The 27,520-nt window shown below is 32.3% G+C and overlaps 1 protein-coding gene across 1 annotated transcript; it reads left to right on the top strand.

The window, feature by feature from the left end:
- Positions 1-19,350: 19,350 nt before the first annotated feature.
- LOC127724123 (ganglioside GM2 activator-like) lies at positions 19,351-25,906 on the top strand. Its single transcript, XM_052230982.1, has 4 exons — positions 19,351-19,471; positions 23,056-23,263; positions 23,952-24,129; positions 25,754-25,906. The coding sequence occupies exons 1-4, from the start codon at positions 19,378-19,380 to the stop codon at positions 25,862-25,864; spliced, it is 591 nt and encodes a 196-aa protein (XP_052086942.1). The 5' UTR covers positions 19,351-19,377; the 3' UTR covers positions 25,865-25,906.
- The last annotated feature ends 1,614 nt before the right edge of the window (positions 25,907-27,520 follow it).

Genomic DNA, 27,520 nt, shown 5'->3' with positions numbered 1-27,520 from the left:
ATCCTGGCATCTAAAGATCTAAGACACATAGTATCGTCTAACCAATTCGTGATACATACCGTTAAACTAACGTAGTATCGATTTCAATCGATCTTACTCTTAAATGCAAGGAGCATGTGCTTGTTAATAATATCCGTTTAATGTGATCAAGAGTGATGTTAGGTTAAATACCATACAATTAAGAGAGGGAACGTTGCTGCTAAGAAATTGGAAGAAGACAATTGGAAAGTTCAATTCATCACATGTGTCTTATTAAGGATGTAAAAAACAATTTAATAAGGTTTTGGCTCACATACAATTTTGTCAAATAATATGTGTTTGGAATGGCATTTGGTGACCAATCAGTCCTTGCAAAAAGTAAAATGACAAACATACCGAACTCCACGGAAAATTCAAAACTGAAAGTCCCTTATCAAATTGCAAAATCAAAAGCTGAAACACATCAAACGATTAGATAACAATTGTCCTAGTCCTAACTTGGTATAAGCATTTGTAGAAAAGGGTTGATTAAACTTGGTTTTATAGCTAGCTTAATCTCTCACTTGTATGACAGTAGCATACAATTCCAGTATATTGACAAAAATATGTGAACAAAAAAAACAGATATAAAAGATAAAATGTCAAAAAATGGTACAGCAGTCAACATGGTGTTATTATCTTTATCACTATAAAAACAAACAAATAAGTAAACAAATAAAAACGAAAAGGCATATAGACAAAGCACATAAGCAGAAACGAGTCATAAAACTAATGAATAGTGAGCATAGCAACATACAGTGTCCCTCATTTTGAAGTTTATGTATACAAATGAACATCAATACCCTCATGGTGAATTTCAGTATATAAATATGATATACAACAGAATTAAAATTATTCAAATTCATCGCCAGAGAAATTGTAATAAAACAACCTCCAAACAACCTAGTTTGAATATTAAGTTGATATGTGTAACCCTCAACACAGCCTTCTGTTGATGGCGTATATGTATGGTCTGCAAAGAGGTAGTCCATGTAAATTAAAAGAACGAGACAACTGTCGAAAGGGCTGTGGTAATCTGATAAGAAATTCACCCATTAATACTTTTTTATTCATTTCAAAACATTCATTGTTAAAATCCAATAGGGTACAATCTTCAAATGACAACAGATGGATGCCACCAAGGATTTCGGATAGAACACTTTCAAAGCCATTTCAAAAATAGAAAAATAATGATAACACCTGTAAATATACAAAAAAAACACAAAAAAACACGTCTAGGATACCAGGATTACACGTTAAAAGTTTAATAACAAAAATCCCGGTCTCCGAGGAAAACTCTAAACGGAAGTTCCCTAAGCAAAACGATGTGTGAACAAAACAAACAGACATAATAGGTAAAAGTGTCAAAAATAAGGGTACATCAGTCAACATTGTGTCATAATCAGTACAAAACAAGCAAATATGTCAACAGAGACAAACAAAAAAGCATAAAGCACATTAGCAAAAATGAAAGACAAGAATACAAAAATTTACAATTGCACAACAACACTATGACAGGATGTAAAAGTACCGAGCCACGTCAAATGAGAACTGCCACAAATAGGCTCAACAGTTGAAATAATAAATTTCAAAGACAAATAAAACAAAAATAGTTCTAAAACACGTTATTAAGATGATAAACAACGGCAGTACCTAGAATCTATACTTCAAGACCATCCTGTATTATTTGTGAAGTTGATACGGAATATATATAAAACAAGGTCTTGGTATCTTCGGATAATTTTTTAACGAGACGTTCTTTGGCACATTCTTGGTTCATCAACTTTCTGCGCTGACACTGGTGATGTTTTACAAAATCTGAGTAGCAGCTGCAAACTCTTGAATGCCGAATGGGTTGGGAAATGTATATTACATATGTCAACGCGCGTATCGTCGACAAAAGACTAATCAGCGGCGCTCGAGTGCATTGAAAACCAAAACTTCCGAAACATTGTTCAATTGCGAATAAACTCTTCTCATAAAGCATTAGTCTCTAAACTTGATCTTCAGAATTCAAAACATTTACAACTTATATCTGCTATGTTTCCCTAAAGCATATTTTGTCGGCTTAATCATTGCAGAAGACGCCACTCTTATATATATTTGAATAACTGTCTAAGAACCTAATGGTTTGAACCAATTACGTGCCGTATGTGTTTTACCGGTATTGACAGTTGTGGGTTCCTTCAACGCATATCAGTTAACATTAACTATTTTAGTGATCTGGAATTGAGCCACATAAGCCAGGTTTATAAGTTATGTCTTTCTAAGGCTTGTTTATTTTAATATTAAACGGATCAAATTCTAAAAGAAGTAACCGAAAATATTCAACAAAAAACTTACGAGGACATATTGATTTATGTTTCTTTTATTCTTGGATATTTATTTATTAGATGGTTTGTGTTTGTTTGGTGTTTTTTTTTTTATTTTACTGTTTCTTTATAGAATACAATATCTGCAAAGAACAAATTTACACATGGTTTAACTTGGGTGCCTATGAAAACATGGCAAACTTTTCATGTCTCGTAAAACCGTACAGATATACTTTACAATAGTCTCTATCATTACATTATATCATACTAGGACAGTACATTTTTTTTTCCAACTATAATTTTTAGAACTTCTACAGATCATATTTTCTACCGTCAAGAAAAACTAATTCTTATATGTTTATTTTTTATCTCCAGTCTATGTATAAAAATAATGGCTTTCACACATAGTCTTTTTCAAAATACGTTCAAATCCTTAATGTAGGTTTCAATCATAATTTCACACTAAAGCTTTTGATATAAAATTTAGGTACCGGAAGAAAGCGGTTGTTTTGGTGTTCTTTACATGTGTTTGTGTGTTAGACGTGCTTTTTCAACTATTCTTTTCCAAATTGTACTGTTTACCTTAATCCTGAACTTCCGCTACAATATCATGTCGACTCAAGTATGTTCAAAATATGCATTGTTTTGAAAACAATATTAAATTTTTACCTAATAAGATAACAAGCGTTTAAAAATAATCATATAATAGAAAACGTTATGCATTTTTCTTCAGAAATTATATTCTTTTCTTTTAACGACAAAAAAATTTTAAATGCAAAATAAGTTGACAAGGAAGTATGATAAATAGATGGACCAATAACAACTGAAATATAATATAAAGAAATACACTGAATGGGTTTAATTATATGAGGTAGAAACATCGAACGAAAATTTGTTTTTTAAAGTGTCATGGAATTGATCAGTGTTATGACTACGAGAAAACTAGCCAAATAAAACGTTTCTGTATGTATGATGACCATAACGAACTAAACTAAAGTGGGTGTTATAGTATTAAGTTGATAGTTAAGAACAACGAATTATGATATTTGTTACATGCAAACACTCTGTTTAGATATTTTTAATGAAAAATTGGTAGAGTTGTCTTTGGGCGGTTTGGATTATGAAAGTGCTCGATCATCGTAATATTCAAAAAGGAAAATGTTGGTTAATTACAAACAGCGTTAAATAACAAGTAAATTCAGATTTTTGAAAACGACGGAAATTACTAAATATTTGTCTATAATGAAGAAGAACTCCCCCCCCCCCCTCGATTGAACTCTATTTTGGGGTGGATTTGCAAACCTGTATTTTCGAAAACAGCCTTTATAAGCGCAAATCCACTTGCCTCCACTAAGGTGAATTCATCAGAAAGGTCATTAGTTTATCAACTTTAGTCGGGCTAGGATTTTGAAATATATTGCTGTGTACGGTAAACGTAAATATTTTCGGCGATGGTGATATTTTGCTTGTTTTTGCAGTCCGGAAAATTGTGTGAGAATTTCCTCTATGCAAATATCTTGTAGAAATCAACTATATTGATTTTAAGGGCGAATCCTAACATCATCTTAGAGTTTCGAGTTTAGCTATCCAAGCATATTCGGTAAGTGCACTATATGTGAAACTCATTGCCTTAAATCTAACAGTTTGAGTCCCGTAACTCTGAAACGACTACCACAAAAGTATCGATAAAACGAAAAGAAAACTAATTTCATCTGTTCAAATATTTCATACAAAACTAATTATATTTTATCAAATTTTCTTCTCGAAACACAACTTAAAAAATAAAGAATTAGGACAAGGATTTTACCACATATAAGGCAAAATGTGAAGAAGAAGACATTAATGTTTATGCGAATTTGTTCAGGCTTTGAAGTCGCTAATATAGAAATCATAAAATTTCATGGGTATTTCAACACTCGTACTACTTTTCTTTAATTCATTTATCGTCCAAGTTTAATTCAAGACTAATGTGTGTTCTCCTCAAACAATTCCCTACCAGTATTGAAACATATGCAAACCGCTTGATAAAAGAATAAAGTGTAGGCAATCCACATGAATAACCAACATATATACCAACGACAAACACTGAAGTGGAAATCCTGAACAATCAAATGTATGTTTTATGTTCTTTTGGAAAATAAACCAAAAATGCAGAAATCTATTATTGGATTAGCTGTAATGCGTACACCAGGACTCTATGGTTTGCTAACAACGTTCTAAAAAAATAAAAATTGAATAATTATTCGTGTGTTTCTTTGTCCTATATGTTCTCCCATTTATTTGTATTGTGGTCCTGTCATGTGATGTTGTCGTTTTGGTGTTGTGTTTGACGTTGCCATAAAAGCGGGAGGTTTGGCATGCCACAAAACCAGGTTCAACCCACCATTGTTTTTTCTTAAAATGTCCTGTACCAAGTCAGGAAAATGGCCATTGTTATATTATAGTTCGTTTTTGTGTGTGTTACATTTTAATGTTGTGTTTTTGTTGTGTCGTTGTTCTCCTCTTATATTTGATGCGTTTCCCTCAGTTTTAGTTTGTAACCCGGATTTGTTTTTATCTCTATCGATTGATGAGTTTTCGAACAGCGGTATACTACTGTTGCCTTTATTTTGGTTTTGTATTTCATTTTGGGGTACGAACGATGAAAGTACTTATAGTTCTTTAGATTTTGAATAACATTAAAAGGTTCCTAAACAGATATTCTTTATCAACACTTTAATGGTAAATAGTTACTACTCTTGCTGGAATCAGATATATATAACGGCAAAAGGTACGACTGGTTGGCTTTCCTTTGCTGGAGCCTTAAACGTTGAAAAGAGGACTAAGTAAGTAAGTATGTCCTCCTCAGGTTCAAATTTTGCATAATTATCTATTATGATCCTTAACGCGAGGAAGAAAACTTAGTAGGTAGTCATGTTTCAAAAACCAAGTAGAGGCAATTTTTATACTTTAATATTTCTATATTTTAACAAAGAATTTGTTATGTTAAAAATCATCTTTGAATTTCCATTAACAACCGTTAAATATGGATCCGCATGGGTTACATGCATTAACTGGATTTTGGCAGAACGAAGATTTTGAATCAAAGACTTTTCCGGAATCACAGTGTGAGAGTGTGGAGTTTCCATTCCCACAAGTGTAGTAGATATCGCACCTTCCCATCCGTTCACTTTTATAGTTACCGTTTGGCCGACCGGAACAGTCAACACCATATCCAACCTCCCAATAGGATGCTGGTATTTCAAATAAGTCTCTGCATTTCCCATCGTAAGGTGCCATGTTGGTTGTACAGGGATTCGGACCACCATACATATTTCTTTCATCTCGACATTCAAAATATATCTCTCCAGGAGGTGAAACATATTTATTTCTGTATATCCCATCAGTGAATCCAACGCAGTTAGGTGTGAAATAGATGCAGACTTTACATGCTCCAAGGCAATTATAGCTTACCGCGAGGTAATCACCTACATTAAAAACAAAGGCAAATTTAACATCCAAATACATTGTTAGTATAAGCAAAGTAATCTGACGATGGACAAATGCAAATCAATTTGTTAATATTCGTGATTTTATACGAGAGTTTTTTCTTGTTTTTTTTTAGTTGTTTGCACGATATCATTTTTTACGGTGTTGTATTAAAACACGTATGAAACCAATTTCTATAAGCACATCACACAGTAAATCATTTGTGAAGTACTGCAGCTTGTATATCCATGTATGAGGGCATGCTGTGATCACCGACAGGAGTATTTTGACGTAGGTCTGAAGTGCCATTAGCCTTCCTGAATATCTATCAAGCATGTTTGTCCAATTCCAGTAAAAATATACTTGAAGTTTAGAATTAAAAAACTTTTGATGAAGTCTATAAAAGTAAATTATTATTATTTACATGCCATGGCTAGGAAGATATTTCACTTACTATGTAGAAACATTGTACTACAACCGAAACAACAGATCTACAAAAACTGTTTTATAACAGGGATCATTATAAATTATAACAAAAGTTTTCATATATAGTTGATGAAGTAATAATTGTTTTTCCCCTATTAGTCTCCGTTAAAATGGTATTTCTCATAAAATTGTGCAGAATTTATCTTTTTTTTCAAATAAAGAAATACTTGGCATGAGTACAGTGTTACCCTATCCAGTACTACAGTGAAAATTTCACATAATATTTTATTGCATATAAGATGATGACCATCACCGAAAGTAAACCAATAAAATTTTCAGCCATTTTTTCAAGTTTTAGTAACCTGAAGTTTCCAAAATATTCTAAAAATCACCAAATAAAAAAAGAACGGTGTTTTGAAACAACAAAGATATATATTTATAACTCAGATTTTTTTTTCTTCAATGAAATGCAGGTTTAACTTCCTACAACTGTCAAATCTTAGAGAATATTTGTTTCGACCCTTTTTCGTATGAAACCGGATGTGGCGTACTATGATTTGGTGGTATTAAACCTATTATTATTACTATGTAGAAACATTGTACTACAACCGAAACAACAGATCTACAAAAACTGTTTTATAACAGGGATCATTATAAATTATAACAAAAGTTTTCATATATAGTTGATGGAGTAATAATTGTTTTCCCCTATTAGTCTCCGTTAAAATGGTATTTCTCATAAAATTGTGCAGAATTTATCTTTTTTTTCAAATAAAAAAATACTTGGCATGAGCACTTGCTTATACTAACATAGAATGTCTTACTGATTCATTAACAGAGTCCCAATCACTGTTTTATCAATATACTCAACTTTTCCTTTTTATCTCTGAATTTTATTTGTGCTTAATGTTTCTTTTATTTATCTTCAACTGACGAAATGTTCTTTTGCATTTATATTTTCGGTTGTGTTTGTGGAGTAGTGGAGTTGTAGAGTTGTCATTCATTTTCAAGGTAACATTTGAAGTATAGAAAATGTCTCTATGACATTTACCATTTTATTTTATTTATTTTTTTTTTTTTATATTTACTTACATTTGTTTTTGGTTTCGTGTCTAGACCCGCATTTAACGTCTTTGTAATGTTGACAGGACATAGTTGTTGTAGAGAATAGTTCAGGGTAAGAACATTCGTGCAGGTAGGCTGGTCTCAGAACTTGAGGAATGTGAGGATATAGTCTGTTCTCTGTTGGAAGTGGAGACACCACTTGACTGCAGTTATAGAATAGCTGACATGTATTTGGATGTGGTATAAGTGTATCGGAGTCGCATTGGCATGTTCGGTTGACATCTGAAAAACACCATTTTTATTTCATAAAATATAAAAGGTTCATATCAATAATTATTAAATTTATCCTGCATAAGGGTGTCTTATCATACATTAACCACCCTACAGATGTCGCTAGCCTGTATCTGTATACTATACAGATATCGCTTTGAAGCTCCGCCCACTGCCGGACTACGTTTGTGTATTGCTGTTGACGAGTGTTGTATGAACCTCCGTGCGTGACCTCAGAATGTGCATTGCAGTCGCATTGCAATGACATATTGCTTGACCTTGTGTGAACTATATGTTAATTTGCGTTCTGTTTGTTTTCAAGCATTTCTTTAAAGCAATATGAAATACACCCATTTTCTACTAACAGACAAACATGAATAGCAGGATTAACTCCATTTTCTACGGCACTTATCTTCAAGTTCAAAACTTGAACGTGTACATGAGTAACAAACATAATCAACTATGCAACAATGTCAATTTCAGCATGTTCAGCGAATGTCACGTTCAGTTAAAAATTCTGAAGCATAGGACAAATCATACACTTTTGTTTTAAATCGGACAATGTTTTGTTTTGTTTTTTTGTTTGTTTTTTTTTACTGTTGCAATTAGTTGTTATGTTATAATTAATAACTATTTACTTTGAGCGATGTATTATTGTTGTCCATGCGAGATTCTTTTCGGCGTACCCATCAGCTGGTTGTATGATTTTTTTGTAATATAACTACTCTTCAAAGGTAAAATAAACAGAAACTAATATATTTTAAATCGAAAATAAATGCAATAATTGTGAGTTTTTATGTCTTATAAAGAAAAAAAAATGTACAAAATAAATTGCAGGATAAAGACAATAACTGTTTAGTGTCTTTGAATATCAGCTGTATTTTTACTAGGCTCGAAACAGGGGTAATAGCTCGCTAAAGCTCGCATTACACCTGTTTATTAGCCTCGTACAAATACAGCTGATATTTAAAGACACTAAACAGTTATTGTCTATGTATTTTTCACATTTCTCGCAAAGTCTTGTCTAAATGTCAATATAATGATGTGGTTTTATGATGCTTGCATAAAATAAGGAGACATTCAATATTCATCAATTTGACCACTCTAGATTCGGGTTGAGATTTTGTGCGACGTTTGGTTCCTGCTAATGTTGATTTATACAAATAATTGGATCTGGCTTCCTTCTTTATATCATTGAAGGTTTTCTGTCCTACGAATTATTTATTGAATAAATGAGTAGAGACCGTCTCATGTCTGCTTAGTTGACTCAAATACAAGAATAACATTTCACTTAAACATTGTACGATATATAACTTGTTTGCTAAATATATAAATTAATTCGCTGTCATAAATTATGAAAAATTCGTCTGTTAAGGCAAATATATATATATTTATACATTGTGTACGCATTCGATCTAAAATAAAACAAACCTATTTCACACTTTGATCCAGCGAAGCCATCGTTACACAAACATGTATCATTTACACAAGTTCCACCGTTCTCACAATGCTCGATCGAACATGGCACTAAAATCAAAGGCATATTTTGTTCTTTTAAATGCGTTCTCTGGGTTAAGTTTTAGTATACAGTAAATCCATTTGCGTACTTTATGAAATTAGGTTTAAAGAACATTACTTTAGTTGCAATGAAATACCCTGACTTTTCAGTCAAATCATAGGTTTATTTGAAATAGATCCAGTATTTCATTTCTGTGATTTCATACACCAATTGTGTTGTCTGATTAAATGAAATAAGAGTGTGTAGAAATAGCTAGAATTCTTTGTGAACTTAACTTTATTTACATCAATATTAGTGCAAAAGAAAAATTACCTATGCAAGTTAATTTCTTACATGTGATTACAATCAAATCAATCAAATGGAGCTTTCAGTCTTCATAAATTGCTAAAAGCTTATCCCATCATTTCAAGATGAACTGATCATACATTTTGTCATATCTTGAAAACAAATATCGCAGAACCGAACTACTCTTTTGATTCCTTGATAGCTTATAGAAGACTTAATTTGTTCTTATTCGAATTCAACCTTTTCAATCCAAACAACAAAAAACAAGTGTCAAACTTTTTAACCGCTTGCACAAAAAATAATTGTTCAAGAGTTCTAATTTCTGTTTTTAAAAAGTTATATAAATCTTACCTGTGTACATACGATGAAGTTTTTGTTCCATCCGAAGAGTTACCTGCTTCATCTCCGACAGGCTTTGAGAAATCTTTATATAACTATCTACATCTAATTTCGTATTTCCAAAGTTTGCATTTTGAAAATCTGAAACAGAAGTGGAACATTGTTCCGAACTGACTAAACCAAACAGGGATATCTTTAAAATGGTTCTCAATAACATCACTTTTGTACTGTAGTTCATATCCGCGAATTTCTTACAAATGAACCCATCGTCTTTTGTAGTTTTATCATAATCTATAACAATATTTGTGTTTCTGTGAAAGCAAGATATTCTTAACACCTGAAGTGTTGATCGTTTAATTATTTAGTACAATATAATAAATATAATAAAATATCATGATCAGACCATGTAAGAACAAGTTTGTTTAAATATTACGCACTCTTCAGGCATAATACTTGAAACAATGTTTATCATGAATCACCAAATAACATCCTTACAACAAAGTTATATCTAGATATTATTTAGTTTGTGTTGCCGTCTTATTGACATTAACTTCACACTTCATGCTATTTATATAAGTATTGTTGACTTTTTTACATGCAGTTAGATAATGAAATTTGGTTATGAGTTACAGATCATTACAAATCAAAGAGGACAACATTTTATTTATTTTTTTGCAACTCTAGTGGTATTTTTAACATTGCCATATAAGCGGGAGGTTTGGCTAGCCATAAAACCAGTTTCTTAAAATGTACTGTACCAAGTCAGGAATATGGCAGCTGTTATCAAATAGTCTTTTTCTATGTATGTTGGCGCTTGTTTTTGTTGCAGAGCAGTGTTTCAGTTGTTCCGTTGTTTTCCTCTTATAGTTGATTTGTTTCCTTTGGTTTTGGTTTGTGACCCGGATTTGTTTTCACATAATCGATTTATGACTATTGAACAGCGGTATACTACTGTTGCCTTTATTTATCGATGTTCAAATGTACTAAATCGATTAAGAAGAGACAAGTCAATAAAACAAACACTGAGAGAATCTCATGATCTCCAAAATGACCGAGACCGACGGATTCGACAGGGTATGCGTCTCCTCATGGATGCATCACCCGCAATGTGAATCATTATTCTGTCAAAATGTCACAATCGGGAATAGGACACAATCGGTAACATTACAGATTAGACGACTTTACTAGTATCTAATGATATAAGACCGCGAAAACATGTCGCTAGTGAGGTGAGGCACCGACACATCGGTCAACTAATTCCTGATAGAGACTGTAAAATTTATGAAGTGTCGATTTCAGTCAATCTGCCTAATAACTGGAGCAGTTTTGGTGTAAAGAGACACTTCATATACATGTAATGTAGTCCGCATAGTGTGAACATGCACGAACTAACGTATTAGCTGAGATATGTTAACGCATTACGATGGGACAGAGGGTATGTTACTGCTGAGAAATGGGAAATTGACAATCATAGATTCTAGTTTGAATTCGTCCACCTTTGAAAATATCGAGGAAAAGATCGAGAAACGAAAGCAGACCTTCTACTTTCCAAAGTATCTTTAATATCAGGTTCACTAGGATATATGATATGAGATGTAAGCACTCATTCAAATGTGGGTTATTGAATGACAGGACATCATCAATATATCTGAAAGTAAAATGAAAAAAAATAGCAACATTTTTTTTTCTTTTTGTCTTTCAAAAGTAATTTGATGATATTATTTTCGGTATGAATTACAGTTTATGGCCAAATGTAGTAAATATCTTTTCAGATTTTATTTACTTGATCAGATTAAGATATTCCAGTTTCACACGGGAAACTCTTTACTAGAATTTACGACAAAAGGGACGATGATGGTCCCTAAGCTCTATCTTACGGTGTTTATATATCACAACTAATTCGCCCATGCCCATGTCTTTAGTCACGTAATAGATTTCAATGAATGATATCTTCGTATCACTGGTAAGTTATTTGTCAGGGATTTTCGTTTTTGTTACCGTGAATACGATAGCTTGAATTTTATCAGACGTTTCAAACACTAATATAATATACGGTAACGTTTGTGTTCCTTTAATGATACAATTGCAGAAAATAAAGAATATTAAACCATTCTTTCATGTCAACATAAAGCTGTTTTATTTGTTTTGAAGTATTTTTACGAAGCATATATTACCTTACATTTCGCTATATCATACTTAATATAAATCAAAACACTCTGATCGATTACAAATAAACTGATGCAGACTTCATATAGGGGCTTGTCAGGAAGAATTAAAAGAATCTAACAGTATCCTTCGACTTATAGATGATGTCCTCTCACTAAAAAAATTCAAAATATGGTGGCTATGCTGAACGTCTCTTTTGAACTTGATAATGAAATAATGGACAACAAAGATACAGTTCAGTGCCCTTCATATTGTACTTACATCTAAAAATTTATAATGAGGGTCGGTTGAGAAGATGAGAAGAAAATTTACGACAAGAGAGATGATTTTAGATCTCCATTTGATAACTTCCCATTTTATGAAGCAACATTCCAGCAATGTCTGCATATAGAGTATAAATCTCCGAGTTGATACGATATTCCATTGCTAACTGTTCCTGTTATGATTTCCTTGGTAGAAAGTTGTTACTTACAGGGAAACTATTGAATCAAAGGCTCAAAATGATTAAGTTGAAGTCATTCCTTCTAAATTTTTACCACTACCATGATTTGGTTGATAGTTATTGAATATCTGTGTCATAGATAATCCGAACTTATCACCCAAGTCTTAATTGCCATGAGCAACACGACGGGTTTAACTATTGGAAAAGGATCTGCCTACACCTCGGACGGATGAAGCTCCAATTTTAAGTTGGGTTTTTGAATACCTCGATGCGTAATGAGCATTATGACCAAAACGGACATAAAAAAAAAGAGCCAGATTCATCTAAGGTCAATTTTCAGTCCTCGGGGAGTTGGAACCTTAGTTTCTTTATAACGGCAAAATAGTTTACGAGAAAATACCAGAAGTTAACTATTTAACTCCAACAACCTGAATGAATTCAATTCTATTTCACATGTTCTCCCTCAGGCAAAGATATCCTTGGATGAATTTGGATATTTCTTTTTGGTCCCTTTCGGTCATATAGCTCCTAACGCTTCTACGTACATCCCTGGCTTTCAAATCTTAAGCTTTGACCGTTCCTGATGAAGGTAAATCCAAAAGTAGCTTTGTGAATATGAAATATTTTAAGCGTTATTTTAATTTTCTGTATGCAGTAATCAAAAAGTGAATAAATTCATAAAATTTAACTGATGAACAGTGATAATCAATTTGATCTTAACAACTTGTGTAAATTAAAAGGCATCTCTTAAACTTTCCTGTGTAACAAATGTACTGTAATCTCTATTGTAATTTCAATATATTCCTCGGTCTTATCTGTGTAAGTCTGTACATATGAATTACGTAATAATGTCAAAATGTGTGTATCTTCACCCATAAAATAGGGAAATATAGATATACTAGTATATAAATCTATGAAAATTTAAGACTCATACTTCCGTTAATATGGTGCGGTCGCATTAGGTATTGTACTGGGATAGGTTGATTTATGAGCGTTGTGTATTGTTGATTGTCATACTTTTGTTTCATTAACATTTCCAATTGATTTTACTTACATTTATTTTTGGTTTCGTATCTAGACCCACATTTCACGTCTTTGTAATTCTGACAGGACATAGTTGCTGAAGAGAAAAGTTTCGGGTAAGGACATTCGTGCAGGTAGGCAGGTCTCAAAACTTGTGGAATGTAAGGGTAAAATCTGTTTTCTGTTGGAAGGGGAGATACCACTTGACTTCAGTTATAAAAGAGCTGGCATTTATTTGGGCGTGGTATAAGTTCGTTGCTGTCGCGCTGACATGTTCGGTTAACATCTAAAAAAAATATAATTGTTATGCAACACAATAAAAGGCTTTTATCTTTGATTATGAAATATATTTGAAAAAAATCTGACACATCTATATCAATATCGTTATTTGCTTCTCTTAAGAGTAAAGCCACCAACCATTTGGCTTACATCATAAATACAGTGGCGGATCCAGGTGGAAGCGGGCGTTGGAACCCTCCTTGTTTTGACGATCAATGCTTTTGAATGAGGACATATGGTTGGAACCCCCCTTTATCCTGGGTTGGGAACCCCCTTTTAAAAATGGCTGGATCCGCCCCTGTTGTATAGACATATAGTATAGACACTAATCTATTACTGATCCCGTGTGTTGACCTCTAGTAGACTTGAAGCTGTCTCAGTGAGGAAATATCGCAAATCTATTCATTCAATTAAACAGATAAGTGTAAATTATTTCTTCCATATATAAGCCATGAAATGCATGTTATCATTAAGATTGTATACTGCAGCAATTAAAGAGAATTCAGTATTTTTAAATTTAACTCAAATACAAAAATAGAATTTCACTTAGATATTGTAGGCTTGATTGATACGGTGTTGCTTAGTCTTTAGTTTTCTATGTTGTGCCATCTGTACTATTATTTGTCTGTTTGTCTTTTTATTTTCGGCCATGGCGTTGTCAGTTTGTTTTCGATCTATGAGTTTGACTGTCCCTCTGGTATCTTTCGTCCCTCTTTTATTTCAATATGAAATGCATTTGTTAAGGAAAAAATATACCTGAATGGGTTAAATACAAAATACAACGAACCTTTTTCACATTTTGATCCGGCGAAGCCATCGTTTCACAGACATGTGTCATTCAAGCATTTTCCTCCGTTCTAACAATACTCCATCGAAAAAGGCGCTAAAATCAAAATAAGGCTTTGTTCATCTAAATGTAACTGTTTTCTGCGCTTTTTTATAATGTAAGGTAAATATCAAATAAATACCAAAACAATCATTTGATAAATTATTTTTGGGTGATTTTTGTATGAGTGTTTTGTTCAATAATTTTGCTTATAATTTCTGCTTTAATTCATGTTTTGTGATGATCTAAAACCAAACACGCCTCTCTTATGGCGGAAGAGTCGGTTTCACAGCACATTTTTATTAATTGTCATCGCCCCTTTCCCAACTCTCAGTTTTTAGGAGAAATTCTTTTTGAAAATCATGAGTTCGCCACAATAACTGAAGTGCATTCTGGTTCGTTCAGATCAGTTCAAATATTTCAAAAATATGAAGTCAATTTTGTACGGAAATGTTGCTTGCAGTCAGTTAATATCGGTTCATTTAAATTTAGATTTTATGAATATTTCTCAAGTCTTGAATTGTGTTTTCATTTGTTGTTTATATTTGTGATCAAGCTCATCCTATTCAATCTAAAAAAAAGTTTCAAATGTCTGCAACACACTTTTAATGAATACAAATAAGAATTTGCTTAATTTGATTTCTTACCTGTGTACATATGGCGAAGTTTTTGTTCCATCCGAAAAGATGCCTGTTTCACATCCGATAGTGTTTGAGCGATATCTCTATAACTGTCCAAATCTAACTTCGTATTGCCGAAGTCTGCATTTTGAATCTTAGTAACAGTAGTGGAATATTGATCTGAACTGACCAAACCAATGATGAATAAAACTAAAATTAATGACAACATTTTGTATAATGTGTCAGGTATCGTCGAAACAGCTGGAGTAAATAAACTCTCCTTATTCTACCAATACTTGTGTATCTGTCAAAGAAAGCTATTCTAAAAGCTAAAAGTGGGAAAGTTCAAGGTAAGAAAATGTCATGATCGGACGTAATTATGTATCATGGCGTAATTATGTAATACCGTTTAATATTTTTCCAGCTACTCTGCACTTTGGTTTTATAGTGATTAAAATTGTATTACAATGTTGTCTGCTGTACCTCTATTTGTGACATTTTTACCTATTATGTCTGTTTGTTTTGCTCACACATTGTTGTCAATATAATGGAATTGCATGCGACTGTCATACAAGTGAGAGGTTTAGCTAGCTATAAAACCAGTCTAATCAACCATTTTCTACACAAGGAAATGTATCTGTACTAAGTCAGGATTATGACCGTTGTTTTCCATTCGTTTCATGTATTTGAGTTTTTGATTTTTGCTATTTTATAAAGGACTTTCCGTTTTAAATTTCCCTTGGAGTTCGGTATTTTTATTATTTAACTTTTTACGAGACTTTTATGGTGTATGTCCCAACTGTAATGCGGTCATTCTGGTCATGCAAAGGGAGATATTTATGGAACGGCAAACTGTCATATGATATAATATGTATCGCCTTTGATAAGTATTTAGTATGACGATAATTTTTCACTTCTGTACTCGTACTATGAACAACAAATTTATTTTGTAAACAAATTTTTCGGTACTCCTAACAACAAAATTATTATATTTAAATTTACCTGTGTACGTTACTTTATTTAACGTCATTTTGTCCTATGTTAAAGTTGTCTTTTTGACATTGATACATCTTTTTTATTTATATTGTGTCATATATCAAACTTATTCGTTCAGTGTATATTTACTTGTTTGTGAATATGTCTTTTTGATCGAGTTAAGCCATTTCAATTGATATTTTATTGTGTGTCTTTTTATGTTGTAATGTTACACCACTGTTTCAGGTTAGGTGAAGGTTGGCGCATGTTAAAACTTTTAAACCCGCTGCATTTTTATTTACCTGTCCTAAGTCAGGAGCCTGTTGTTCAGTGGCTGTCGTTTTTTTTTTTGTTTTTTTTTTGTGTGGTTCATAAGTGTTTCTCGTTTCTCGTTTTTTATATAGATTATACCGTTGGTTTTCCTGTTTGAATTGTTTTACACTTGTCATTTTGGAGCCCTTTATAGCTTGCTGTTCGGTGTGAGCTAAGGCTCCGTTTTGAAGGCCGTACTTTGACCTCTAATTGTTTACTATTTACACATTGTGTCTTGGATGGATAGTTGTCACAATGGCACTCATACCACATCTTCTTATTTATATTTTAACGTTGAATGGTTCTTTATTTGTTACTAGTGTATCATTGTTATCTCTATGTTCATTCTTTTCTTTTAATGTCACCTCTTTGCACTATGCACACTTTTTATTCTTAGACACGTTTATATCGTATAGTGTTTCCATTTTGAGGTTTCTGTCCAACGTTTATGTGAGAAAGATAACTGACGGAAATTTAAAGTCGGTTACATTCTATGATAAAAATGAATTAGAACAAATATTGAATATATGATATATTCATGAAGGTTTTCAAATGAAATGGAGAGAAAAATATTATTCATTTGATGATTTTGTATAAAAACACTTGTTAAATCATTTTAATATGTATGTACATAGGTTGCGTTTAAGGATGAGATCAGTCAAAACTGGTGAGGTTAAATGGTTGAACCTCATCAAAGTTCAAAAAAACGTTCATAATTACTTTTACATTTCATAGAAGTACATTTTGTATTCAAAGGTCACTTTGAATCCACAATTCCAATGTTTGTTGTATAAAAAAAAATGTTGCAAATTGCATATTTTTCATTTGAATTATATTCTTCATTTTTATCAATTTTTGTAATGTATGCTACGGAAATGAAAAACTTGCAACTTGTGAAAAGTAACTGTCAAAAATATATGTGATTATTCCGCACTGCATTCAAAAGTTTGCAAAGTTTGGTAGTTTGACTCCAATAGCTTTCAATAACAAAAATATGAAAATAACGTGATCATGCACATTGATATCTATAGAAAATACTGAAATTTAAGCAGCAATTTTGCAAGTACTTTTACAAGAAGAACTCAAAATTCAAATGTAATCTCGAGCTCTATCGGCCGAATAACTAATATCAAAATGAGAAGATGTAGTACGATTGCCAATGAGACAACTTTCCACCAGAGACAAAATGAGGTAGAAGTCAAACTAAATAGCCGATTTTTAGAATTTAAAACGGTGAGTATAGGCTACAGGATACAACCTGCAAATAAGTGAGCCGTCTAAACTCGAAACGTGCCGGGAAAGTGGATAAGGTACAGTGGTGGGTTCGAGGGATTGGTCAAAGAGACAACACTCCAGAAATCTGTTTATCTACATTGAATAATATAAAACAAATTGCAGCCCTTTTTGTGGATTAAAAACTGTCTGTGCCTTGTTCCTTTGAAAAATTGGAAATGTAATGTAATAATCCACGGGATTCCAACATAGATTAGTGAATTTGAAAGTTCAATTTTCTCGTCTATACTCAAGTATGGGTGACGGTAAAGTAATCTTATCAACTACACAGCGTATGTGTATTTATATTCGCGCTTCGCTCTAGCTCGCCCCATATGGAATTTACTGACCCCATATATATCGTATTAGGTCACCAGCACACTATGTAACTAATAATATTCACTTTGACTTTTATATCTTACTCATTTGTTGTCTGAAACTATCCCTAAAAATATTTTTATACAAAATAGAACGAACAATTCAAGTCTTTCATAATAATTATTCCTAAAATGGACTTGCACCTGCTATAGTGCAATCCATGCATTTAGTATCTGATAAAAGTGTACCTTTAAACATTTACATTGTACATATAATAGTATATCTGTGGGGGCTAGGTGAAAGGTCGCAGACATATTGTAGAACGCAGACAGCGTTGTATTCGTTGAAAAGCAGGCAATAAAATAGTCGCAAAAGCAGAAGTTTCTCCCCTTTTCTAAATATTTACAAATTGTCATATTTGCCGAAATTGTACGCATATTGTCTAAATACCGGAGTCCTCTATCGGTAGATTGTGGCAAGGCTATAAATTTCTGAAATAACTATCGCGTGTTTACAAATGTTTATAAGAAAGGAATGTGTGTCTTAAAAGAAAGAGGATATGAGGCAGGCAATTAAATTTAAAATTTCAAAATAAATGAAAAAGGGATGTTGACAAGGGGACGAAATGAAAAACAACAGTCCACAAAACACAACATTCAACACACTTCCTGATAAAGTTGCTCTAGATATTTCACTAATCTCGTTTTCGGCCAGAGAAAGTCAGCATTAACACCGATCAACGTGTTAAACTGCACAGCGTTCTAGATAACTACTTAATTTGAACCTAAGATCTAAACTATTTTTATCAATTTGACAATGAATTTCAATGTACCGGAATGTATAATGCATACGGATAGTAATTCCTAATTTTATCTAAAATTCCTACCTTATCGCCAGTTATTAACTCAAAGACTATTTTACGCAAAAAAAGAAACGGACTACACTTTTTGACTCACATTCCAGATAACTAAGTTCTGTAAAAAAAAAACATTCTCCCGAAAATTTGTGTTCCCTGTGTAGTAAAAACGATACCGTAGGTCAACATTTTGGCACAAAAGTAGTTTCTAAATTCTTTAAAACTTAATAAAACAAATATAATTCAGCCAGTTATGTTGCCTAGACATAAAGGAACTTATACACATTGCATTGTGAATAAAAGGATCGAGTTTTGTGGTATACTTCAATGAGACATCATAATACTGTATGTGTTCCACTAGATGTATTTAAGGACCTATGTCTCCTTTTATTAACAATATCCATGACTTCAAATATTTAATAAATTATGTAGATTCCAAATAAATATATTTCTTTCCGTTAGCCTTGTAACAACACTTCCGTGCATGCCAGTATGACGAATTTGACCGCGCACTTTGGAACCTTGAAGATAAGAAAGATATAAAACGTGGTCTGATAGTCGACAGGTCTACAGACAGAAGAACAGGATGGGATCGTTTTCTTTGATTTGGTTTTTTACTTTTGTTGCCTCTGGTTTTGCATTATTTGCAACTCACAATACATTTAAATGGTCCGACTGTTGTAAGTATTCATTTTTATATTTGTAGTAACTGTCGGGAAACGGAAATTTTTAGGCAACACCTTTTATCATTATAAAAGTGTTTCCTGAACGGGATACAAATATTTTGATGAAAAGAACATTGTTGTTCCTCGTTTGACAAGCAATTCAATAGAAAAAAATATTTGATGCATGATTTAAAAACATCTGTTCTTAATTACACCAGTGTTATCATTATTTTCTGTTCCTTATTAAGTCTATCAAATACCGATTCGGTTGTATATTAAACATGGCAAATACTGATTTATAGCATTATTCAATTAAAGCTCACTTGACATTTTGTTCTTAAGTTATTAGCGTCCGTCGTGTGTAGTTTTCTATTAACCGTCGTCAGTCGTATGCCTCATCCATCGTTAACTTTTTTCTAAAAACTGTCTGCATTGAAATCTACGAAAGCGTATTAGGGACATAGTAAAAATAAAATTGGCAGTGAACTTTTTTTTCAAAGTCGATATTTTGACATTTCAAATCTTAAAATTTCGACTTTAACTTGAAATTTTAACTTTTCAAATCTCGAAAACTTTTACTTTAACTTTAACTTGAAATTTTTACTTTTTTTAAACTTGAAATTTCTACTTTTTTTAACTCAAAATTTCGACTTTTTTTAAACTCGAAATTTCGACTTTTTTTAAACAAAAGATTTCGACCTTTTTTTAAACTCAAAATTTCGACTTTTTCAAAATTCAAAATTTCAACTTTTAATGTCTCGAAATTTCGACTTTTTAAAACTGAAAATTTCGACTTTTAATCAGTATTTACACGTTTGCGATTATCACATTCACAGTTATTTATCAGCAAGCGGAGAACCATATACATCATAAGCTTGATAAGCATTTATTAATAAACTGAAACATTTTAAAGAGGTAATTTTAGATAGAAAAATAGTTAAATCAAATACATAGTTCAAGTTTGGACTTCAGATATGTGTATCAGGACAACCCCGTTATTCCGACACACCTATATTACGCCATACTTTTATTCAACAGTCTAATATATAAAGACAAGGGTTAATAGTTGTGTCATAAGAATGCCAACTTGTAGAGTTTAATCAATGTTCCAGAAAAAAGAACCAACATTTCAAAATTCCAAAACTAGATAACTGAGCAGCTCATGAGCCGTCCTGAATATGTATGGCATATTTACCACTTGATTTACCATTGCTTAAACAAGGCAAAGTCAGTGACTTGCTTTTGGGAAACCAAACAGGCCTTTAAAACTAACCATAAAACATGGGATGCTAAATGTCCTCAGATCTGACGATCCTATGACAGTGTCGTGGAAACTAAAACATTGAACATGGGAAAACAACATTTTTTTTCTGTCAACATGCATGTTCTTTCCGAATGAAACTCTTCAATATTAAATGCTAATCCATATCATAATTTAAGAACAAAACCAATTTCTGAATATAAATTTCTCAAAATGTGTGGATGACGCTTTAATAATTTGCGTCCATGTCTCCTACTTCTAAAATTGTAATAACTGTGTTTGAATACTAACTAACATCAAAGTTTACAAACCTAGAAAAAGTAGAAATTTCGAGATTAAAAAAGTCGAAATTTTGAGTTTTAAAAAGTAGAAATTTTGAGTTTCAAAAAGTAAAACTTCAAGTTAAAATCAAAATTTTGAGTTTTTAAAAGTTAAAATTTTGAGTTTTAAAAAGTAGAAATTTTGAGTTTCAAAAAGTAAAACTTCAAGTTAAAATCAAAATTTTGAGTTTTTAAAAGTTGAAATTTTGAGTTTTAAAAAGTAGAAATTTTGAGTTTCAAAAAGTAAAACTTCAAGTTAAAATCAAAATTTTGAGTTTTTAAAAGTTGAAATTATGAGTTTAAAAAAGTCGAAATTTTGAGTTTAAAGTCGAAATTTTGAGTTTACAGTCGAAATTTTGAGTTTAAAGTCGAAATTTAGAGTTTTTAAAAAAGTTAAAATTTCGACTTTTTAAAAAGTCGAATTTCAAGATTTTAGAAAGTCAAAATTTCAAGATTTGAAAAATTAAGATTTCGAGTTAAAATATTTAAATATTTAGGGAACATTAAATTTATGTAAATTTGATGGTGAAATAATGAATAAAATTTATCTTTTTGCGGTAAACGCTTTTATCAAGATATTACATCTTTAAAATTCAAAACTACCAAAAAATACAGATTTATTATTCAAAAGAAGGGATTTCAATCATTTTTTGCTAATTAAACTGCTTGCTTCACCATTATATAAAAATCATTATTTATCATGATTAAGTTATCATTTATTTAAAATGAGATTTCGTAATCAAAGATCAATTACAATGAATTAAAAAATAATAATTATGAGCAGTGCAGTAAGTATTAGTGACTATTAAATAAAGCTAAGCCAAATAAATTTGAGCTTTGATAAGGAGAAACGCACAAAATTATGGTTTGCAGACAGCATACACAGAATACGACAACATCTATCTACTTGTTCGGAGAGCTGCTGTTCTACCACTTCTACCACCGAACACAATAAAGATGCTTGGTTTAGAAAACATCGATGGCGCAGATACTAATATACCAACCTTGCTTTCACTTATTTCATTACTAGCTGCTGGCCTGCTGGATGGAAGGCAACTACAGTCTATGGAACCATTACGCAACAGAAGGTCATAATACACAAAATCATCTGGAAAGCATGCACACGCGGCGGCACGGTAGATTGAAGAAGTTGGTACCACACCCAAACAGCTTTAGTATGATCAAGCTGTTAGAAACGAAGAAGCCATCCACGCATGCACCCTTTTCCAATAAAGAGCTGGGGAAAAGAAAACATGTTCCCAAGAAAGAAAATCGACAACCGACTTGAAACATTGAAAACAGGACTACAGAATGAAGAAATTACTCCGATTCAGTATGCTGATGCTCTTGCACATTGACTTAAACTTAAGGGCTACTGAAATGTGTCTTAATGATAATTTTGTACTACTATGTATTCAATTTGATAGACATTATGCTAATACTATATGCTATAAAACCATTAAAAATTATTGTCATATATAAAACGTTTTCATTCTCTTTCATTTCCACAAGTTTTACCTGTTTTTACCTTGAATAATCAGTCAATTGTTGTTACAACATAATCCAACTTTAATCCAACTTAATCTCTTTGTTAACAAAATAATTCTGGGAACTCCAACATGAATTTTAATATTTTACAAATAAAATTCAAAATGTAGGAACAGCCGGGCATAGGACATTTGAGACAAAGTAAAAAATGCACATAGGGTCATTTGAGCGCCTACATCATAGGACATTTTAGCGCCGGAATATTAACCTTACCTGGATTTTCAAATAGGACGTTTCAGCGCCTGAATAAACCGAGTTTAAAGTTTTAGAGTTCATTCGTAAACCTGCATGGAAAATTTATTTCACACACAATGTTTAGATACAATTTGGTTGCATGTTCAAACATGAAGCTGTGATAATGCGAATATTACTATTGGTTAAAATACTGTTTGAAAATCGTCCTAGATTGAAATAATTTCAGTGGACATTAGTCCTATCCCAAGAAGTTTAAATACCTTATCTTATTTCAGCCGATCCAAATACACGTGTGCTTCATATGACCGGTTTTGATGTTTCTCCAAAGCCTGTACACATACCAGGAAATCTAAGTGTAACCATTGTTGGCGATCTTGCACACAGACTTCAGACGAACAGTCACTACAGATTAAATGTTACCATGGATAAGAAACTTCTAAGTAACTGGCACGCTGTTCCATGCGCTCATAAAGTTGGTACATGGTAAATACTTTTTGTATGTTATAAACACTACTTCATGGGTTTTCTTGTAGCTTCATACTTATTTTTACGAAAATAAATAAATGCATCAGACGCGCATTTCTCGACAAACTTTTCTCGGAACACACAGAGCCAAATCGTTGAAGACTCAATTCAAAGTCTAATGGACGCATTCAAATCATTTCATATAAACTGAACAACCGACCTTAGGAATAATTTTTAATTAGGGAGGTCGAAACTTTTTATGGGAGTCGGTGGGTTGCATTTCTTTTTTAAGGAGTTTTTTTTTTTTTTTTGGGGGGGGGGGGGGGTGTGGGGGTGGGGGGACGATATAGCCAAATTTACAAAAAATTCTGAACAGTCTTCAGTAGAATATCAATTCTTAAAATATAGTACGTTAAAACAATAACAAAAAAGAAAAAAAGAAAATTAGGAATTTCGTACTGTATATAAGCAACTACTGAACAGGATGACTTCATATCTTTCTTAAGCTAGGCAGTGATGAGTTGTAATGGGTGTGTGCTTGTGGTATCGGTCACACACCTACTTTCTTTTTTTTAGTACATTGCATTACGAGTTGGGGTATGCTTCGTGTTAAAATAAAAATTTGGACCCATCAGTCATTAGAATTTTGAAATTAAAAATCATCTATAATTTAAAACTTCTAGATAACTTTTTTTTTATTTTTCAGCGTTTACGACGATCCATGTGAGTTCTTACAAACATTCTCTTCAAACCACACCTGTCCACAAGCCTTCATCGACAATGGTCTAAGCTGTACATGTCCCTTTGATCCTGTCACACTAAATGTCAAGAATGCAGCCGTTGAAGTAAAAACGATTCCACAAGCATGGAGTTTCTTGGCTAATGTGAGTATATTCAAGGCATTGCATGACATTAAATCGTATCTGAAATAGCAGTTAAAGTTCATTACCTGAATAAAGTAAAAAATCTACATACCTTCATCTTCGCATTTCAGATTGAACATTTTACTTTGACGTATTTTTTATCATATTGTTTTTTTTTTTTCATGTTTGTCTTTGGTTTTTTTTTTTTCGGGGGGGGGGGGGGTAGGGGGTTGAACTAAGTAAGACTTAAAGAGACCAACAACTCGTGCAATCTCGTTGCCAAAAGGTACACTGGTTTGATAACAAATGCGTTCTGTACTTTTTGTTTTTGTTTTTGTTTTTCTCTTTTTTGTTATTTGTTTGTTTATTTCTATTTTTTCACTTTCAATGTTATTTAGCCTTTGTGCTTTAACAAAAACATTGCACTGATTAATCGCCGGTTCTATTTAACAGTTTATTTGTTTGGTTCTCCTTATCTGTAGAGAGATACAGCATAATCAAAATGCATTTCTGTGCCGTTTTCAAATATCCAATTTTAAGCAGTTTTGCCAGCATTGCGGTTTTTTTATACGCTCGTCAAAATTTTGACGGGACGTATTATGGTATACAAATGTCCGGCGTCCGTCTGTCCGTCTGTCCGGCATAAACATGTCGCACCGTAACTTGAGAACACCTTATCCAAATTTCATGAAACTTAATATAGTTGTTTCTTATAATGATCAAACGATCTGTATACTTTTTGGTGAATATAAGATTAAAACTTTTTGAGTTACGGGACTTTGTAACTAAAACAGGGGTGTGTTTTTTCACATGTCGCGCCGTATCTCAAAAACGATTTATGATTATTGCTTAAAACTTTACACACTTCTTAGTTATATTAATCTAAAGATCTGTATACTTTTTGGTGATGATTCAAAATTTTATCTTAGAGTTATTGAGTGTTTTGTAAAAAAAAAAGGGGGGTTCACATGTCGCGCCGTATCTCAAAAAAGATTTATGATTATTGCTTAAAACGTTACACACTTCTTAGTTATATTAATCTAAAGATCTGTATACTTTTTGGTGATGATTCAAAATTTTGTTTTTAGAGTTATAGAGTTTTTTGTAAAAAAAGGGGGGTTTTCACATGTCGCGCCGTATCTCAAAAACGATTTATGATTATTGCTTAAAACTTTACAAACTTCTTAGTTATATTTATCTAAAGATCTGTATACTTTTTGGTGATGATTCAAAATTTTATTTTAGAATTATTGAGTTTTTTTGTAAAAAAAGGGGGGGGTCACATGTCGCGCCGTATCTCAGAAACTATTTATGATTATTGCATAAAACTTCACACACAAGACGACGGGCGTATCATGTGCTCGTGGCGCAGCTGTTTATTTAATAACGGACACAATGCGAATAATAGGGTGCAAATTACAAATAACGTAATGCAAGTGACAATTTCCATCTTGTAGTGAATAAAATGGATATAGCTATCTGATGACACTCTCGTATTAAATGTGATGATTCTTAAACTAATAGTACATCTGTTTCTTCTTTCCCATCGTCACATGAACATCACGATCACGATGTGTTATATCTTTAAGAAACATTGGTTTACTCTACAAAACATCTGATCAATCATTTTGTCTGTCTATTGCAGGGTGATTTTAGAGCAAGAGTTGAAGTACTGGATGGTTCCAAAATGATCGGATGTTTACGAGCAGAGCTGTCCATTACGATACCATGTCATGGATTTTTGTGTGGTCGTTGATAAAAAGATCCCAAAAATTGCAATAAAGTGAAGTTATATGAATTGACATTTCCTATACTATTCATTAATATTGTTTGGGGTTCATTGCAACCTATCATACATGCATCATTATCGTTGTCTCTTTGTTTGATAAGCGAATCTAGCTCGACGAATTACGTACGTACAATCTCTCTCATCGAAAGATAACTTGACCTTGAAAAATTATCTCGTTTTTTTCGAATGTACATATTACAGTACAATTGGAATTCGGTAGGATCCAGAATCCTCCTAGTACAAGTTGGAATTCCAATATCCACTAGTAGAAATTGGGATATCCAGATTTGTACTAAGAGGATCTTGGATTTTAGGAGGTGATTACTAACAAAGACACAATAAATGAAATGTTTTGTTCTTATCTATAATGAAAATAAACAAGATAGCTAGTATGACATAATATATATAATCAAACTTGTCTGAACCTAAATGGGTCCATTACATTTGCGCGCATTTGGGGATTGAAGTTTATTACGTTTGCGCGCAGCTTTTGATTACATTTGCACGCATTCATTTTACAGGTAACACAGGTAAAAAAAATCAAGTCATTCATAATGATAAGTATGACTATAGTTATTATGAATTTTGAAAATACTTATCAAATTATATATTTTTCATATTGAATTCTAAAAAATTATAAAGTGATCATGAAAAATCCCGTAATAGCTTAACACATATTTGTAACTTAATTGCAAAATAAATAGTAAATATGTTTCCCAATTACCGAATAGTGATAGCTTTAGTATTATTTACTGAAGTTAGTTTGTAAAGTTGCGTCAAGGCAGAAACATGGAGTTTCGTTTGTCAGAAACAAGTCTGAGGAAAAAAATCATAAGTGTACGATGGATTTACTTTCCGTATCGATAGAACATTTAAATCAGGGGATATTTCATGGCAATGCACCGTAAATAATTGGAAAGGTATTTCAGCATATTCTCCATTTCCTCCAAATCTTTGGGCATCACGACCATCAGCAGAATCAATGCGTACTACAAACAGCCCGGAATCATTCTATGCTCACTACAATGAGCAATCTTATGCAGCACATTCATGTACTTATAGAATTTTTGTGTTTTGTGTTTTCTTAAAGCAGTGGGCTTCACAGATTCGGAACGTTACGACATGTAAAATCAGAACTTAAAATCTTTAGATTTGCTATGTTTTTACATTATTGCATGTATGTATTTCCAGGACTAAGTGCTTGTGCATAATAAAACGGACTTATCCTGCTCGAAAATAATAGTTAAAAATGAATAAATAAGTATAATCTTCCTGTATTCACCTGAGTTTACCTGTGAAATAAAGCGCGCAATTGTAACCAAAAGCTGCGCGCAAACGTAATGATTTTTGCGCGCAACAAATGTAATGGTAATGGTAATGCGCGCAAATGTAATGCACCATACTTAAATATTGTGAAACACTTCAATTTTGGCACAGTTTTAGTAAGTATCAGGACATTCTTAACCAAAACTAAAATTTTATTGGAAGTACTTTAGATATTGTCTATCATGTCTATCAGATAAAAATTAATTCATTTATGATTATGATATCTTTCGATACAAAATATAACAAAAACATGTTAGATGTTCAATAATGTTTCAAAATTTACATTCCGAGGACAAC

Source organism: Mytilus californianus, unplaced genomic scaffold (genome assembly GCF_021869535.1).
Source record: "Mytilus californianus isolate M0D057914Y unplaced genomic scaffold, xbMytCali1.0.p SCAF_14, whole genome shotgun sequence".
NCBI lineage: Eukaryota > Metazoa > Mollusca > Bivalvia > Mytilida > Mytilidae > Mytilus > Mytilus californianus.
Note: the sequence above shows the minus strand (reverse complement) of the source record. Positions and strands in the feature narration are given on the sequence as shown.

Bases quoted from the DNA above. Each gene is read 5' to 3' on its own strand.
- LOC127724123 (XM_052230982.1), top strand. From the start codon at position 19,378: ATGGGATCGTTTTCTTTGATTTGGTTTTTTACTTTTGTTGCCTCTGGT. The intron at 23,264-23,951 runs GTAAATACTTTT...TTTATTTTTCAG, and splicing joins GCTCATAAAGTTGGTACATG to CGTTTACGACGATCCATGTG. The intron at 24,130-25,753 runs GTGAGTATATTC...TGTCTATTGCAG, and splicing joins CATGGAGTTTCTTGGCTAAT to GGTGATTTTAGAGCAAGAGT.